This window comes from Eucyclogobius newberryi, unplaced genomic scaffold (genome assembly GCF_026437365.1).
Source record: "Eucyclogobius newberryi isolate DKJ021-1_F unplaced genomic scaffold, fEucNew1.0.hap1 SCAF_4, whole genome shotgun sequence".
NCBI lineage: Eukaryota > Metazoa > Chordata > Actinopteri > Gobiiformes > Gobiidae > Eucyclogobius > Eucyclogobius newberryi.
The window spans coordinates 42,625,667-42,640,657 of NW_027316056.1; the positions used below are offsets into that span (position 1 = coordinate 42,625,667).

At 57.7% G+C, this 14,991-nt stretch overlaps 1 protein-coding gene across 1 annotated transcript; it reads right to left on the reverse strand.

The window, feature by feature from the left end:
* Window positions 1-728: 728 nt before the first annotated feature.
* Window positions 729-11,352, reverse strand: cnrip1a (cannabinoid receptor interacting protein 1a). The gene is made up of 3 exons (XM_072463509.1): window positions 11,018-11,352; window positions 2,750-2,894; window positions 729-920 (listed from the first exon to the last, which is right to left on the reverse strand). The coding sequence occupies exons 1-3, from the start codon at window positions 11,200-11,202 to the stop codon at window positions 756-758; spliced, it is 495 nt and encodes a 164-aa protein (XP_072319610.1). The 5' UTR covers window positions 11,203-11,352; the 3' UTR covers window positions 729-755.
* Window positions 11,353-14,991: the final 3,639 nt, after the last annotated feature.

Below are 14,991 nucleotides of genomic sequence, written 5' to 3' on the forward strand. Positions count from 1 at the left end.
ATTACTTGGCATGTTTGGAGGGCCGGATTATAAAGACAAACGGGCCGTATGTGGCCCGCGGGCCGTAGCTTGCCCACCCCAGGTCTAAACGGACTGTAACTCTGTAACTGACCATTGTGAGTCTTATGAACGCAGCGAGGCCCACAGACCACGAGGCCCACAGCCCGCGATGAGGCCCTTAGACTGTGGGACCGACAGACCGCGAGGCCCTTAGACCGTGAGACTCACAGACCGCGAGGCCCACAGACCACAACGAGGCCCACAGACCTCGAGGCCCACAGACCGTGAGACTCACAGACCGCGAGGCCCACAGACCGTGAGACTCACAGACCACGATGAGGCCCACAGCCCGCGAGGCCCTTAGACTGTGGGACCGACAGACCGCGAGGCCCTTAGACCGCTGCGAGGCCCACAGACCGCGACGAGGCCCACAGACCGCGGCGAGGCCCACAGACCGCGAGGCCCACAGACCACAAGGCCCACAGACCGCGACGAGGCCCACAGACCGCGGCGAGGCCCACAGACCGCGAGGCCCACAGACCACAAGGCCCACAGACCGCGACGAGGCCCACAGACCCTTACATCACACACACTTGGCTCATGTTTATTCACTAAAGGAGGATTTAGGAAGAAGTGGGATTTGAGGTCTCAGTTTACACAGAGGGCGGGGGCGTGTCCCTGTGGGGGCGGGCTCAGTTGAAATGGGGGCGGGCTCAGTTGAAATGGGGGCGGGCTCAGTTGAAATGGGGGCGGGCTCAGTTGAAGGCCTCCTTGTTGACCCACATGAGCGTCCTGGTCTCGTTGGGTTTGCACTCGTAGTCGATGGAGCTGAACTTGTTTCCGCACTGACTCTGGTCGCGCTTGTAGTAGTTGTAGAACTTTGCCTGCCACACGGTCTCGAACGTGCCGGCTCTGTCGAACTGCAAAACAACAACAACAACAACAACTATGTCGAACTGCAAAACAACAACAACAACAACAACTATGTCAAACTGCAAAACAACAACAACAACCATGTCAAACTGCAAAACAACAACAACAACAATGTCAAACTGCAAAACAACAACAACAACAACGTCAAACTGCAAAACAACAACAACAACAACAATGTCAACAACAACAGGTCATCTTCAAGCCTCTGCTTCTTTCTGGACATGCATTTGAAAGATGATCTGACCCTCTGACCCTCTCACCTCGATGCTGACTTGCACAGGTCACTCCCCTCTGACCCTCTGACCCTCTGACCTCGATGCTGACTTGCACAGGTCACTCCCCTCTGACCCTCTGACCTCGATGCTGACTTGCACAGGTCACTCCCCTCTGACCCTCTGACCCTCTGACCCTCTCACCTCGATGCTGACTTGCACAGGTCACTCCCCTCTGACCCTCTGACCCTCTCACCTCGATGCTGACTTGCACAGGTCACTCCCCTCTGACCCTCTGACCTCGATGCTGACTTGCACAGGTGACTCCCCTCTGACCCTCTGACCCTCTGACCTCGATGCTGACTTGCACAGGTCACTCCCCTCTGACCCTCTGACCCTCTGACCTCGATGCTGACTTGCACAGGTCACTCCCCTCTGACCCTCTGACCCTCTCACCTCGATGCTGACTTGCACAGGTCACTCCCCTCTGACCCTCTGACCTCGATGCTGACTTGCACAGGTCACTCCCCTCTGACCCTCTGACCCTCTGACCCTCTCACCTCGATGCTGACTTGCACAGGTCACTCCCCTCTGACCCTCTGACCCTCTCACCTCGATGCTGACTTGCACAGGTCACTCCCCTCTGACCCTCTGACCCTCTGACCTCGATGCTGACTTGCACAGGTCACTCCCCTCTGACCCTCTGACCCTCTGACCTCGATGCTGACTTGCACAGGTCACTCCCCTCTGACCCTCTGACCCTCTGACCTCGATGCTGACTTGCACAGGTCACTCCCCTCTGACCCTCTGACCCTCTCACCTCGATGCTGACTTGCACAGGTCACTCCCCTCTGACCCTCTGACCTCGATGCTGACTTGCACAGGTCACTCCCCTCTGACCCTCTGACCTCGATGCTGACTTGCACAGGTCACTCCCCTCTGACCCTCTGACCTCGATACTGACTTGCACAGGTCACTCCCCTCTGACCCTCTGACCCTCTGACCTCGATGCTGACTTGCACAGGTCACTCCCCTCTGACCCTCTGACCTCGATGCTGACTTGCACAGGTCACTCCCCTCTGACCCTCTCACCTCGATGCTGACTTGCACAGGTCACTCCCCTCTGACCCTCTGACCCTCTGACCTCGATGCTGACTTGCACAGGTCACTCCCCTCTGACCCTCTGACCCTCTGACTTCGATGCTGACTTGCACAGGTCACTCCCCTCTGACCCTCTGACCCTCTCACCTCGATGCTGACTTGCACAGGTCACTCCCCTCTGACCCTCTGACCTCGATGCTGACTTGCACAGGTCACTCCCCTCTGACCCTCTGACCCTCTGACCCTCTCACCTCGATGCTGACTTGCACAGGTCACTCCCCTCTGACCCTCTGACCCTCTCACCTCGATGCTGACTTGCACAGGTCACTCCCCTCTGACCCTCTGACCTCGATGCTGACTTGCACAGGTCACTCCCCTCTGACCCTCTGACCCTCTGACCTCGATGCTGACTTGCACAGGTCACTCCCCTCTGACCCTCTGACCCTCTCACCTCGATACTGACTTGCACAGGTCACTCCCCTCTGACCCTCTGACCCTCTGACCTCGATGCTGACTTGCACAGGTTGACGGTCTCCACTCTTGGTGTGTGGAACTCCCTCGGTGTCGTACTTTCCTTGGTAAACGACGCTCTGCTCGTCTCTGGACTGTTCCTCCAGAGGAAACACCACACCCCCGATGTTCATGTTCCTGCACAGAGAGAAAGACCAGACAACTGACCAAACAACTGACCACATACTGACCACATACTGACCACATACTGACCACATACTGACCAAACAACTGACCACATACTGACCACATACTGACCACATACTGACCAAACAACTGACCAAATACTGACCACATACTGACCAAACAACTGACCACATACTGACCACATACTGACCACATACTGACCACATACTGACCACATACTGACCAAACAACTGACCACATACTGACCACATACTGACCACATACTGACCACATACTGACCACATACTGACCACATACTGACCACATACTGACTCAAAAGCACAAAGAACATGAACTTGCACAGGCTTAATTCATCTGTTTTCCAGACATGAACAACATTCAGGACTAAACATGGAGCGGCCTCCTGCTGGTGCCAGAGTCAGGACTAAACATGGAGCGGCCTCCTGCTGGTGCCAGAGTCAGGACTAAACATGGAGCGGCCTCCTGCTGGTGCCAGAGTCAGGACTAAATATGGAGCGGCCTCCTGCTGGTGCCAGAGTCAGGACTAAATATGGAGCGGCCTCCTGCTGGTGCCAGAGTCAGGACTAAATATGGAGCGGCCTCCTGCTGGTGCCAGAGTCAGGACTAAATATGGAGCGGCCTCCTGCTGGTGCCAGAGTCAGGACTAAATATGGAGCGGCCTCCTGCTGGTGCCAGAGTCAGGACTAAACATGGACCGGCCTCCTGCTGGTGCCAGAGTCAGGACTAAACATGGACCGGCCTCCTGCTGGTGCCAGAGTCAGGACTACACATGGAGCGGCCTCCTGCTGGTGCCAGAGTCAGGACTAAACATGGACCGGCCTCCTGCTGGTGCCAGTGTCAGGACTAAACATGGACCGGCCTCCTGCTGGTGCCAGAGTCAGGACAAAACATGGAGCGGCCTCCTGCTGGTGCCAGAGTCAGGACTAAACATGGACCGGCCTCCTGTTGGTGCCAGAGTCAGGACTAAACATGGACCGGCCTCCTGCTGGTGCCAGAGTCAGGACTAAACATGGAGCGGCCTCCTGCTGGTGCCAGAGTCAGGACTAAACATGGACCGGCCTCCTGCTGGTGCCCAGAGTCAGGACTAAACATGGAGCGGCCTCCTGCTGGTGCCAGAGTCAGGACTAAACATGGACCGGCCTCCTGCTGGTGCCAGAGTCAGGACTAAACATGGACCGGCCTCCTGCTGGTGCCAGAGTCAGGACTACACATGGAGCGGCCTCCTGCTGGTGCCAGAGTCAGGACTAAACATGGACCGGCCTCCTGCTGGTGCCAGAGTCAGGACTAAACATGGACCGGCCTCCTGCTTGTGCCAGAGTCAGGACTAAACATGGAGCGGCCTCCTGCTGGTGCCAGAGTCAGGACTAAACATGGACCGGCCTCCTGCTGGTGCCAGAGTCAGGACTAAACATGGACCGGCCTCCTGCTGGTGCCAGAGTCAGGACTAAATATGGAGCGGCCTCCTGCTGGTGCCAGAGTCAGGACTAAATATGGAGCGGCCTCCTGCTGGTGCCAGAGTCAGGACTAAATATGGAGCGGCCTCCTGCTGGTGCCAGAGTCAGGACTAAATATGGAGCGGCCTCCTGCTGGTGCCAGAGTCAGGACTAAACATGGACCGGCCTCCTGCTGGTGCCAGAGTCAGGACTAAACATGGACCGGCCTCCTGCTGGTGCCAGAGTCAGGACTACACATGGAGCGGCCTCCTGCTGGTGCCAGAGTCAGGACTAAACATGGACCGGCCTCCTGCTGGTGCCAGTGTCAGGACTAAACATGGACCGGCCTCCTGCTGGTGCCAGAGTCAGGACAAAACATGGAGCGGCCTCCTGCTGGTGCCAGAGTCAGGACTAAACATGGACCGGCCTCCTGTTGGTGCCAGAGTCAGGACTAAACATGGACCGGCCTCCTGCTGGTGCCAGAGTCAGGACTAAACATGGAGCGGCCTCCTGCTGGTGCCAGAGTCAGGACTAAACATGGACCGGCCTCCTGCTGGTGCCCAGAGTCAGGACTAAACATGGAGCGGCCTCCTGCTGGTGCCAGAGTCAGGACTAAACATGGACCGGCCTCCTGCTGGTGCCAGAGTCAGGACTAAACATGGACCGGCCTCCTGCTGGTGCCAGAGTCAGGACTACACATGGAGCGGCCTCCTGCTGGTGCCAGAGTCAGGACTAAACATGGAGCGGCCTCCTGCTGGTGCCAGAGTCAGGACTAAACATGGACCGGCCTCCTGCTGGTGCCAGAGTCAGGACTAAACATGGACCGGCCTCCTGCTTGTGCCAGAGTCAGGACTAAACATGGAGCGGCCTCCTGCTGGTGCCAGAGTCAGGACTAAACATGGACCGGCCTTCTGCTGGTGCCAGAGTCAGGACTAAACATGGACCGGCCTCCTGCTGGTGCCAGAGTCAGGACTAAACATGGACCGGCCTCCTGCTGGTGCCAGAGTCAGGACTAAACATGGACCGGCCTCCTGCTGGTGCCAGAGTCAGGACTAAATATGGAGCGGCCTCCTGCTGGTGCCAGAGTCAGGACTAAACATGGACCGGCCTCCTGCTGGTGCCAGAGTCAGGACTAAACATGGACCGGCCTCCTGCTGGTGCCAGAGTCAGGACTACACATGGAGCGGCCTCCTGCTGGTGCCAGAGTCAGGACTAAACATGGAGCGGCCTCCTGCTGGTGCCAGAGTCAGGACTAAACATGGACCGGCCTCCTGCTGGTGCCAGTGTCAGGACTAAACATGGACCGGCCTCCTGCTGGTGCCAGAGTCAGGACAAAACATGGAGCGGCCTCCTGCTGGTGCCAGAGTCAGGACTAAACATGGAGCGGCCTCCTGCTGGTGCCAGAGTCAGGACTAAACATGGACCGGCCTCCTGCTGGTGCCAGAGTCAGGACTAAACATGGACCGGCCTCCTGCTGGTGCCAGAGTCAGGACTACACATGGAGCGGCCTCCTGCTGGTGCCAGAGTCAGGACTAAACATGGAGCGGCCTCCTGCTGGTGCCAGAGTCAGGACTAAACATGGACCGGCCTCCTGCTGGTGCCAGTGTCAGGACTAAACATGGACCGGCCTCCTGCTGGTGCCAGAGTCAGGACAAAACATGGAGCGGCCTCCTGCTGGTGCCAGAGTCAGGACTAAACATGGACCGGCCTCCTGTTGGTGCCAGAGTCAGGACTAAACATGGAGCGGCCTCCTGCTGGTGCCAGAGTCAGGACTAAACATGGACCGGCCTCCTGCTGGTGCCAGAGTCAGGACTAAACATGGACCGGCCTCCTGCTGGTGCCAGAGTCAGGACTAAACATGGACCGGCCTCCTGCTGGTGCCAGAGTCAGGACTAAACATGGAGCGGCCTCCTGCTGGTGCCAGAGTCAGGACTAAACATGGACCGGCCTCCTGCTGGTGCCAGAGTCAGGACTAAACACGGACCGGCCTCCTGCTGGTGCCAGAGTCAGGACTAAACATGGACTGGCCTCCTGCTGGTGCCAGAGTCAGGACTAAACATGGACCGGCCTCCTGCTGGTGCCAGAGTCAGGACTAAACATGGACCGGCCTCCTGCTGGTGCCAGAGTCAGGACTAAACATGGACCGGCCTCCTGCTGGTGCCAGAGTCAGGACTAAACATGGACCGGCCTCCTGCTGGTGCCAGAGTCAGGACTAAACATGGACCGGCCTCCTGCTGGTGCTAGAGTCAGGACTAAACATGGACCGGCCTCCTGCTGGTGCCAGAGTCAGGACTAAACATGGAGCGGCCTCCTGCTGGTGCCAGAGTCAGGACTAAACACGGACCGGCCTCCTGCTGGTGCCAGAGTCAGGACTAAACATGGACCGGCCTCCTGCTGGTGCCAGAGTCAGGACTAAACATGGACCGGCCTCCTGCTGGTGCCAGAGTCAGGACTAAACATGGACCGGCCTCCTGCTGGTGCCAGAGTCAGGACTAAACATGGACCGGCCTCCTGCTGGTGCCAGAGTCAGGACTAAACATGGAGCGGCCTCCTGCTGGTGCCAGAGTCAGGACTAAACATGGACCGGCCTCCTGCTGGTGCCAGAGTCAGGACTAAACATGGACCGGCCTCCTGCTGGTGCTAGAGTCAGGACTAAACATGGACCGGCCTCCTGCTGGTGCCAGAGTCAGGACTAAACATGGAGCGGCCTCCTGCTGGTGCCAGAGTCAGGACTAAACACGGACCGGCCTCCTGCTGGTGCCAGAGTCAGGACTAAACACGGACCGGCCTCCTGCTGGTGCCAGAGTCAGGACTAAACATGGACCGGCCTCCTGCTGGTGCCAGAGTCAGGACTAAACATGGACCGGCCTCCTGCTGGTGCCAGAGTCAGGACTAAACATGGACCGGCCTCCTGCTGGTGCCAGAGTCAGGACTAAACATGGAGCGGCCTCCTGCTGGTGCCAGAGTCAGGACTAAATATGGAGCGGCCTCCTGCTGGTGCCAGAGTCAGGACTAAATATGGAGCGGCCTCCTGCTGGTGCCAGAGTCAGGACTAAATATGGAGCGGCCTCCTGCTGGTGCCAGAGTCAGGACTAAATATGGAGCGGCCTCCTGCTGGTGCCAGAGTCAGGACTAAACATGGACCGGCCTCCTGCTGGTGCCAGAGTCAGGACTAAACATGGACCGGCCTCCTGCTGGTGCCAGAGTCAGGACTACACATGGAGCGGCCTCCTGCTGGTGCCAGAGTCAGGACTAAACATGGACCGGCCTCCTGCTGGTGCCAGTGTCAGGACTAAACATGGACCGGCCTCCTGCTGGTGCCAGAGTCAGGACAAAACATGGAGCGGCCTCCTGCTGGTGCCAGAGTCAGGACTAAACATGGACCGGCCTCCTGTTGGTGCCAGAGTCAGGACTAAACATGGACCGGCCTCCTGCTGGTGCCAGAGTCAGGACTAAACATGGAGCGGCCTCCTGCTGGTGCCAGAGTCAGGACTAAACATGGACCGGCCTCCTGCTGGTGCCCAGAGTCAGGACTAAACATGGAGCGGCCTCCTGCTGGTGCCAGAGTCAGGACTAAACATGGACCGGCCTCCTGCTGGTGCCAGAGTCAGGACTAAACATGGACCGGCCTCCTGCTGGTGCCAGAGTCAGGACTACACATGGAGCGGCCTCCTGCTGGTGCCAGAGTCAGGACTAAACATGGAGCGGCCTCCTGCTGGTGCCAGAGTCAGGACTAAACATGGACCGGCCTCCTGCTGGTGCCAGAGTCAGGACTAAACATGGACCGGCCTCCTGCTTGTGCCAGAGTCAGGACTAAACATGGAGCGGCCTCCTGCTGGTGCCAGAGTCAGGACTAAACATGGACCGGCCTTCTGCTGGTGCCAGAGTCAGGACTAAACATGGACCGGCCTCCTGCTGGTGCCAGAGTCAGGACTAAACATGGACCGGCCTCCTGCTGGTGCCAGAGTCAGGACTAAACATGGACCGGCCTCCTGCTGGTGCCAGAGTCAGGACTAAATATGGAGCGGCCTCCTGCTGGTGCCAGAGTCAGGACTAAACATGGACCGGCCTCCTGCTGGTGCCAGAGTCAGGACTAAACATGGACCGGCCTCCTGCTGGTGCCAGAGTCAGGACTACACATGGAGCGGCCTCCTGCTGGTGCCAGAGTCAGGACTAAACATGGAGCGGCCTCCTGCTGGTGCCAGAGTCAGGACTAAACATGGACCGGCCTCCTGCTGGTGCCAGTGTCAGGACTAAACATGGACCGGCCTCCTGCTGGTGCCAGAGTCAGGACAAAACATGGAGCGGCCTCCTGCTGGTGCCAGAGTCAGGACTAAACATGGAGCGGCCTCCTGCTGGTGCCAGAGTCAGGACTAAACATGGACCGGCCTCCTGCTGGTGCCAGAGTCAGGACTAAACATGGACCGGCCTCCTGCTGGTGCCAGAGTCAGGACTACACATGGAGCGGCCTCCTGCTGGTGCCAGAGTCAGGACTAAACATGGAGCGGCCTCCTGCTGGTGCCAGAGTCAGGACTAAACATGGACCGGCCTCCTGCTGGTGCCAGTGTCAGGACTAAACATGGACCGGCCTCCTGCTGGTGCCAGAGTCAGGACAAAACATGGAGCGGCCTCCTGCTGGTGCCAGAGTCAGGACTAAACATGGACCGGCCTCCTGTTGGTGCCAGAGTCAGGACTAAACATGGAGCGGCCTCCTGCTGGTGCCAGAGTCAGGACTAAACATGGACCGGCCTCCTGCTGGTGCCAGAGTCAGGACTAAACATGGACCGGCCTCCTGCTGGTGCCAGAGTCAGGACTAAACATGGACCGGCCTCCTGCTGGTGCCAGAGTCAGGACTAAACATGGAGCGGCCTCCTGCTGGTGCCAGAGTCAGGACTAAACATGGACCGGCCTCCTGCTGGTGCCAGAGTCAGGACTAAACACGGACCGGCCTCCTGCTGGTGCCAGAGTCAGGACTAAACATGGACTGGCCTCCTGCTGGTGCCAGAGTCAGGACTAAACATGGACCGGCCTCCTGCTGGTGCCAGAGTCAGGACTAAACATGGACCGGCCTCCTGCTGGTGCCAGAGTCAGGACTAAACATGGAGCGGCCTCCTGCTGGTGCCAGAGTCAGGACTAAACATGGACCGGCCTCCTGCTGGTGCCAGAGTCAGGACTAAACATGGACCGGCCTCCTGCTGGTGCTAGAGTCAGGACTAAACATGGACCGGCCTCCTGCTGGTGCCAGAGTCAGGACTAAACATGGAGCGGCCTCCTGCTGGTGCCAGAGTCAGGACTAAACACGGACCGGCCTCCTGCTGGTGCCAGAGTCAGGACTAAACATGGACCGGCCTCCTGCTGGTGCCAGAGTCAGGACTAAACATGGACCGGCCTCCTGCTGGTGCCAGAGTCAGGACTAAACATGGACCGGCCTCCTGCTGGTGCCAGAGTCAGGACTAAACATGGACCGGCCTCCTGCTGGTGCCAGAGTCAGGACTAAACATGGAGCGGCCTCCTGCTGGTGCCAGAGTCAGGACTAAACATGGACCGGCCTCCTGCTGGTGCCAGAGTCAGGACTAAACATGGACCGGCCTCCTGCTGGTGCTAGAGTCAGGACTAAACATGGACCGGCCTCCTGCTGGTGCCAGAGTCAGGACTAAACATGGAGCGGCCTCCTGCTGGTGCCAGAGTCAGGACTAAACACGGACCGGCCTCCTGCTGGTGCCAGAGTCAGGACTAAACATGGACCGGCCTCCTGCTGGTGCCAGAGTCAGGACTAAACATGGACCGGCCTCCTGCTGGTGCCAGAGTCAGGACTAAACATGGACCGGCCTCCTGCTGGTGCCAGAGTCAGGACTAAACATGGACCGGCCTCCTGCTGGTGCCAGAGTCAGGACTAAACATGGACCGGCCTCCTGCTGGTGCCAGAGTCAGGACTAAACATGGACCGGCCTCCTGTTGGTGCCAGAGTCAGGACTAAACATGGACCGGCCTCCTGCTGGTGCCAGAGTCAGGACTAAACATGGAGCAGAAGATCCACTCATGTCACGTGTGATCAGACTCCGCCCCCTGGACACTGTAACCGGAGCAGATCCATGGAGCAGAGGCGCCTCCTTCCGCGTCTGTCACCGAGGGACACCGAGGGACACCGGGAGACACCGGGAGACATCGGGAGACATCGGGAGACAGCGGGAGACATCGGGAGACAGCGGGAGACATCGGGAGACATCGGGAGACATCGGGAGACAGCGGGAGACATCGGGAGACATCGGGAGACAGCGGGAGACATCGGGAGACATCGGGAGACAGCGGGAGACATCGGGAGACATCGGGAGACACCGGGAGACAGCGGGAGACATCGGGAGACATCGGGAGACAGCGGGAGACATCGGGAGACACCGGGAGACAGCGGGAGACAGCGGGAGACATCGGGAGACACCGGGAGACAGCGGGAGACATCGGGAGACAGCGGGAAGCCTTCATCCACAGTTGAAGTGTGAGGCGCGTGCCCGGGTGCGTGTGACGCGCACGGGCCCGTTTATGCAAATGAGCAAATGTCCGTTTCATTGAACAGTTGAGTTAATGACAAATAAACGTGATTTAAAATGAGCCTTTTCCCACATAAAGCCGCGCGGCTCCGTGACAACAGCCCCCGGGACTTACGTGGCCTGGACGCAGCCGGGCTTCATCACCACGGACACCTTGTACTTGGAGCCGGTCAGGAGCTTGATGGTCCGGCACTGGCCGAAGCGCGTCCCGTCCACCTTAAAGTACACCGGGCCGTCGTTCGGCTGCAGCCCGAGCGCGATGGAGATGTCGAGGATCGAGGGCACGCCGTCGCCTTCCATCGTCCCGGGTCCGTCCTGCTTCAGTCCCGGGTCCGTCCTGCTTCAGTCCCGGGTCCGTCCCTCTGTCTGGCCTGCTCTGGTCCGGGTTTAGTCCGGGTTTAGTCCGGGTTTAGTCCGGGTCTAGTCCGGGTCTCTGCGGATGGAGGATGCTGAGCGTGCGTAAAGTGTGCGTGTTTGGGAATGGGCACTTCCGCCCTTCAAAATAAAACCGGAAGCTGTCTCCTGGTGTTTTCAGAAGAAGCCGTGGAAGAATCCGAATGATAAAGAACACATCGTTTACTTTTGTTCAGAGTCAATTAAAGACTTTTTGGGACGTTCAAAGGTCCAATGAACATTTAACCATGTTTTATGTAGTTTCCTTAAGAGTTTCCTTAAGAGTTTCTCAAACTGTGGAACTTGTACTCGGTGGTACTCTGGAAAGAAGATGTTTGTTCTTCTTTACTTCAACTTTACTGTAGCAATGATGCAGTCCTTTTTAGACGAGTTTAGCCCTAATTTAGACCTGAAGATGTCCTCTTATAGTCCTGGTTTAGTCCTGGTTTGGAACTGGTTTAGACCTGGTTTAGACCTGGTTTAGTCCTGGTTTAGTCCTGGTTTGGAACTGGTTTAGACCTGGTTTAGACCTGGTTTAGACCTGGTTTAGTCCTGGTTTAGACCTGGTTTAGACCTGGTTTAGTCCTGGTTTAGACCTGGTTTGGACCTGTTTGGATCTGGTGGTACTTGGTGGAAAGGTGGAGCCTCCTGATGGAGTCAGTGTGTGCGGCGGGAGAAGAACGTCTCAGACACTGGGACCATCAGCACAGGATCTCCACAGGGCTGTGTACTTTCCCCCCTGCTCTTCTCCCTGTGACAAACTGCTGCACCTCCAACCACGACGACACCACCCTCATCACCACGACGACACCACCCTCATCGCCACGACGACACCACCCTCATCGCCACGGCGACACCACCCTCATCGCCACGACGATACCACCCTCATCACCACGACGACACCACCCTCATCGCTACGACGACACCAGCCTCATCGCCACAACGACACCACCCTCATCGTCATGACGACACCACCCTCATCACCATGACGACACCACCCTCATCGCCACGGCGACACCAGCCTCATCGCCACAACGACACCACCCTCATCGCCATAACGACACCACCCTCATCACCACGACGACACCAGCCTCATCACCACGACGACATCACCCTCATCACCACGACGACACCACCCTCATCACCACGACGACACCACCCTCATCGCCATGACGACACCAGCCTCATCGCCACGACGACACCACCCTCATCGCCATAACGACACCACCCTCATCACCATGACGACACCACCCTCATCGCCACGGCGACACCACCCTCATCACCATGACGACACCAGCCTCATCACCACGACGACACCACCCTCATCGCCACGGCGACACCAGCCTCATCGCCATAACGACACCACCCTCATCGCCACGGCGACAGCACCCTCATCACCACGGCGACACCAGCCTCATCGCCATAACGACACCACCCTCATCGCCACGACGACACCACCCTCATCGTCACGGCGACACCACCCTCATCGCCACGACGACACCGCCCTCATCGCCACGACGACACCACCCTCATCGCCACGACGACACCACCCTCATCACCACGACGACACCGCCCTCATCGCCACGACGACACCACCCTCATCGCCACGACGACACCACCCTCATCGCCACGACGACACCACCCTCATCGCCACGACGACACCACCCTCATCGCCACGAGGACACCAGCCTCATCACCACGGCGACACCAGCCTCATCACCACGACGACACCACCCTCATCACCACGACGACACCACCCTCATCGCCACGACGACACCACCCTCATCGCTACGACGACACCAGCCTCATCACCACGACGACACCAGCCTCATCAAGTGGGAGCCACCATCACCAGGACCTCAAGTGGGAGGCAGGAGGCCACTCCCCTCAGGAGGGCGTTATTAGGCGCCAGAGCACCAGCAGGAGGGCGTTATTAGGCCTTAGCACCAGCAGGAGGGCGTTATTAGGCCTTAGCACCAGCAGGAGGGCATTATTAGGCCCTAGCACCAGCAGGAGGGCGTTATTAGGCGCCAGAGCACCAGCAGGAGGGCGTTATTAGGCCTTAGCACCAGCAGGAGGGCGTTATTAGGCCTTAGCACCAGCAGGAGGGCGTTATTAGGCCTTAGCACCAGCAGGAGGGCGTTATTAGGCCTTAGCACCAGCAGGAGGGCATTATTAGGCCCTAGCACCAGCAGGAGGGCATTATTAGGCCCTAGCACCAGCAGGAGGGCATTATTAGGCCCTAGCACCAGCAGGAGGGCGTTATTAGGCGCCAGAGCACCAGCAGGAGGGCGTTATTAGGCCTTAGCACCAGCAGGAGGGCGTTATTAGGCCTTAGCACCAGCAGGAGGGCGTTATTAGGCCTTAGCACCAGCAGGAGGGCGTTATTAGGCCTTAGCACCAGCAGGAGGGCATTATTAGGCCCTAGCACCAGCAGGAGGGCGTTATTAGGCCCGAGCCCCATTAGGAGGGCGTTATTAGGCCCTAGCACCAGCAGGAGGGTGTTATTAGTTCCTATTACCAGTAAGAGGACGTTATTAGGCCCTAGCACCAGCAGGTGGGTGTTTTTAGGCCCGAGCCCCAGCAGGTGGGCGTTATTAGAGGGTGTTATTACTAGGTAGAGCCTTCTGGTGGTCCCAAGAGTCTCTAAAAGCACAGTAGGAGGTAGAGCCTTCTGGTGGTGCCAAGAGTCTCTAAAAGCACAGTAGGAGGTAGAGCCTTCTGGTGGTGCCAAGAGTCTCTAAAAGCACAGTAGGAGGTAGAGCCTTCTGGTGGTGCCAAGAGTCTCTAAAAGCACAGTAGGAGGTAGAGCCTTCTGGTGGTGCCAAGAGTCTCTAAAAGCACAGAAGGAGGTAGAGCCTTCTGGTGGTGCCAAGAGTCTCTAAAAGCACAGAAGGAGGTAGAGCCTTCTGTGTTTTGGAATCAGCTCCTGTCCATGTTAAAGAGGCCGACACAGTCTCTTCATTTAAGACCAGGCTTCAAACCGGCCTGTGGTTCCATGTTGTCCTCGGACGCTCTGAGGCTGATGTCTGATGTTTGATAAGAGACTTTTAACTCGTGCGTGACATCGAGATAAGTTTCCTAAAAGTGACGCTGAAAATGTCCAAAAACATTATCAATCAATCGATATGTATTTGTCAGAGATGCAATAACAACAATCATACAAAAGAGCACGAGTAAAAATTATTTTATTTAATTGATTAAAACCCTTTATTTAACCAGATCGAGAACTCTTTCTTAACTGTAAAAAGCGCTGGACTCGTGCCTCCTCACTGGTTTAGCTCACACTGGACTCGTGCCTCCTCACTGGTTTAACTCACACTGGACTCGTGCCTCCTCACTGGTTTAACTCACACTGGACTCGTGCCTCCTCACTGGTTTAGCTCACACTGGACTCGTGCCTCCTCACTGGTTTAACTCACACTGGACTCGTGCCTCCTCACTGGTTTAACTCACACTGGACTCGTGCCTCCTCACTGGTTTAGCTCACACTGGACTCGTGCCTCCTCACTGGTTTAGTTCACACTGGACTCGTGCCTCCTCACTGGTTTAGCTCACACTGGACTCGCGCCTCCTCACTGGTTTAACTCACACTGGACTCGCGCCTCCTCACTGGTTTAGCTCACACTGGACTCGCGCCTCCTCACTGGTTTAGCTCACACTGGACTCGTGCCTCCTCACTGGTTTAGCTCACAC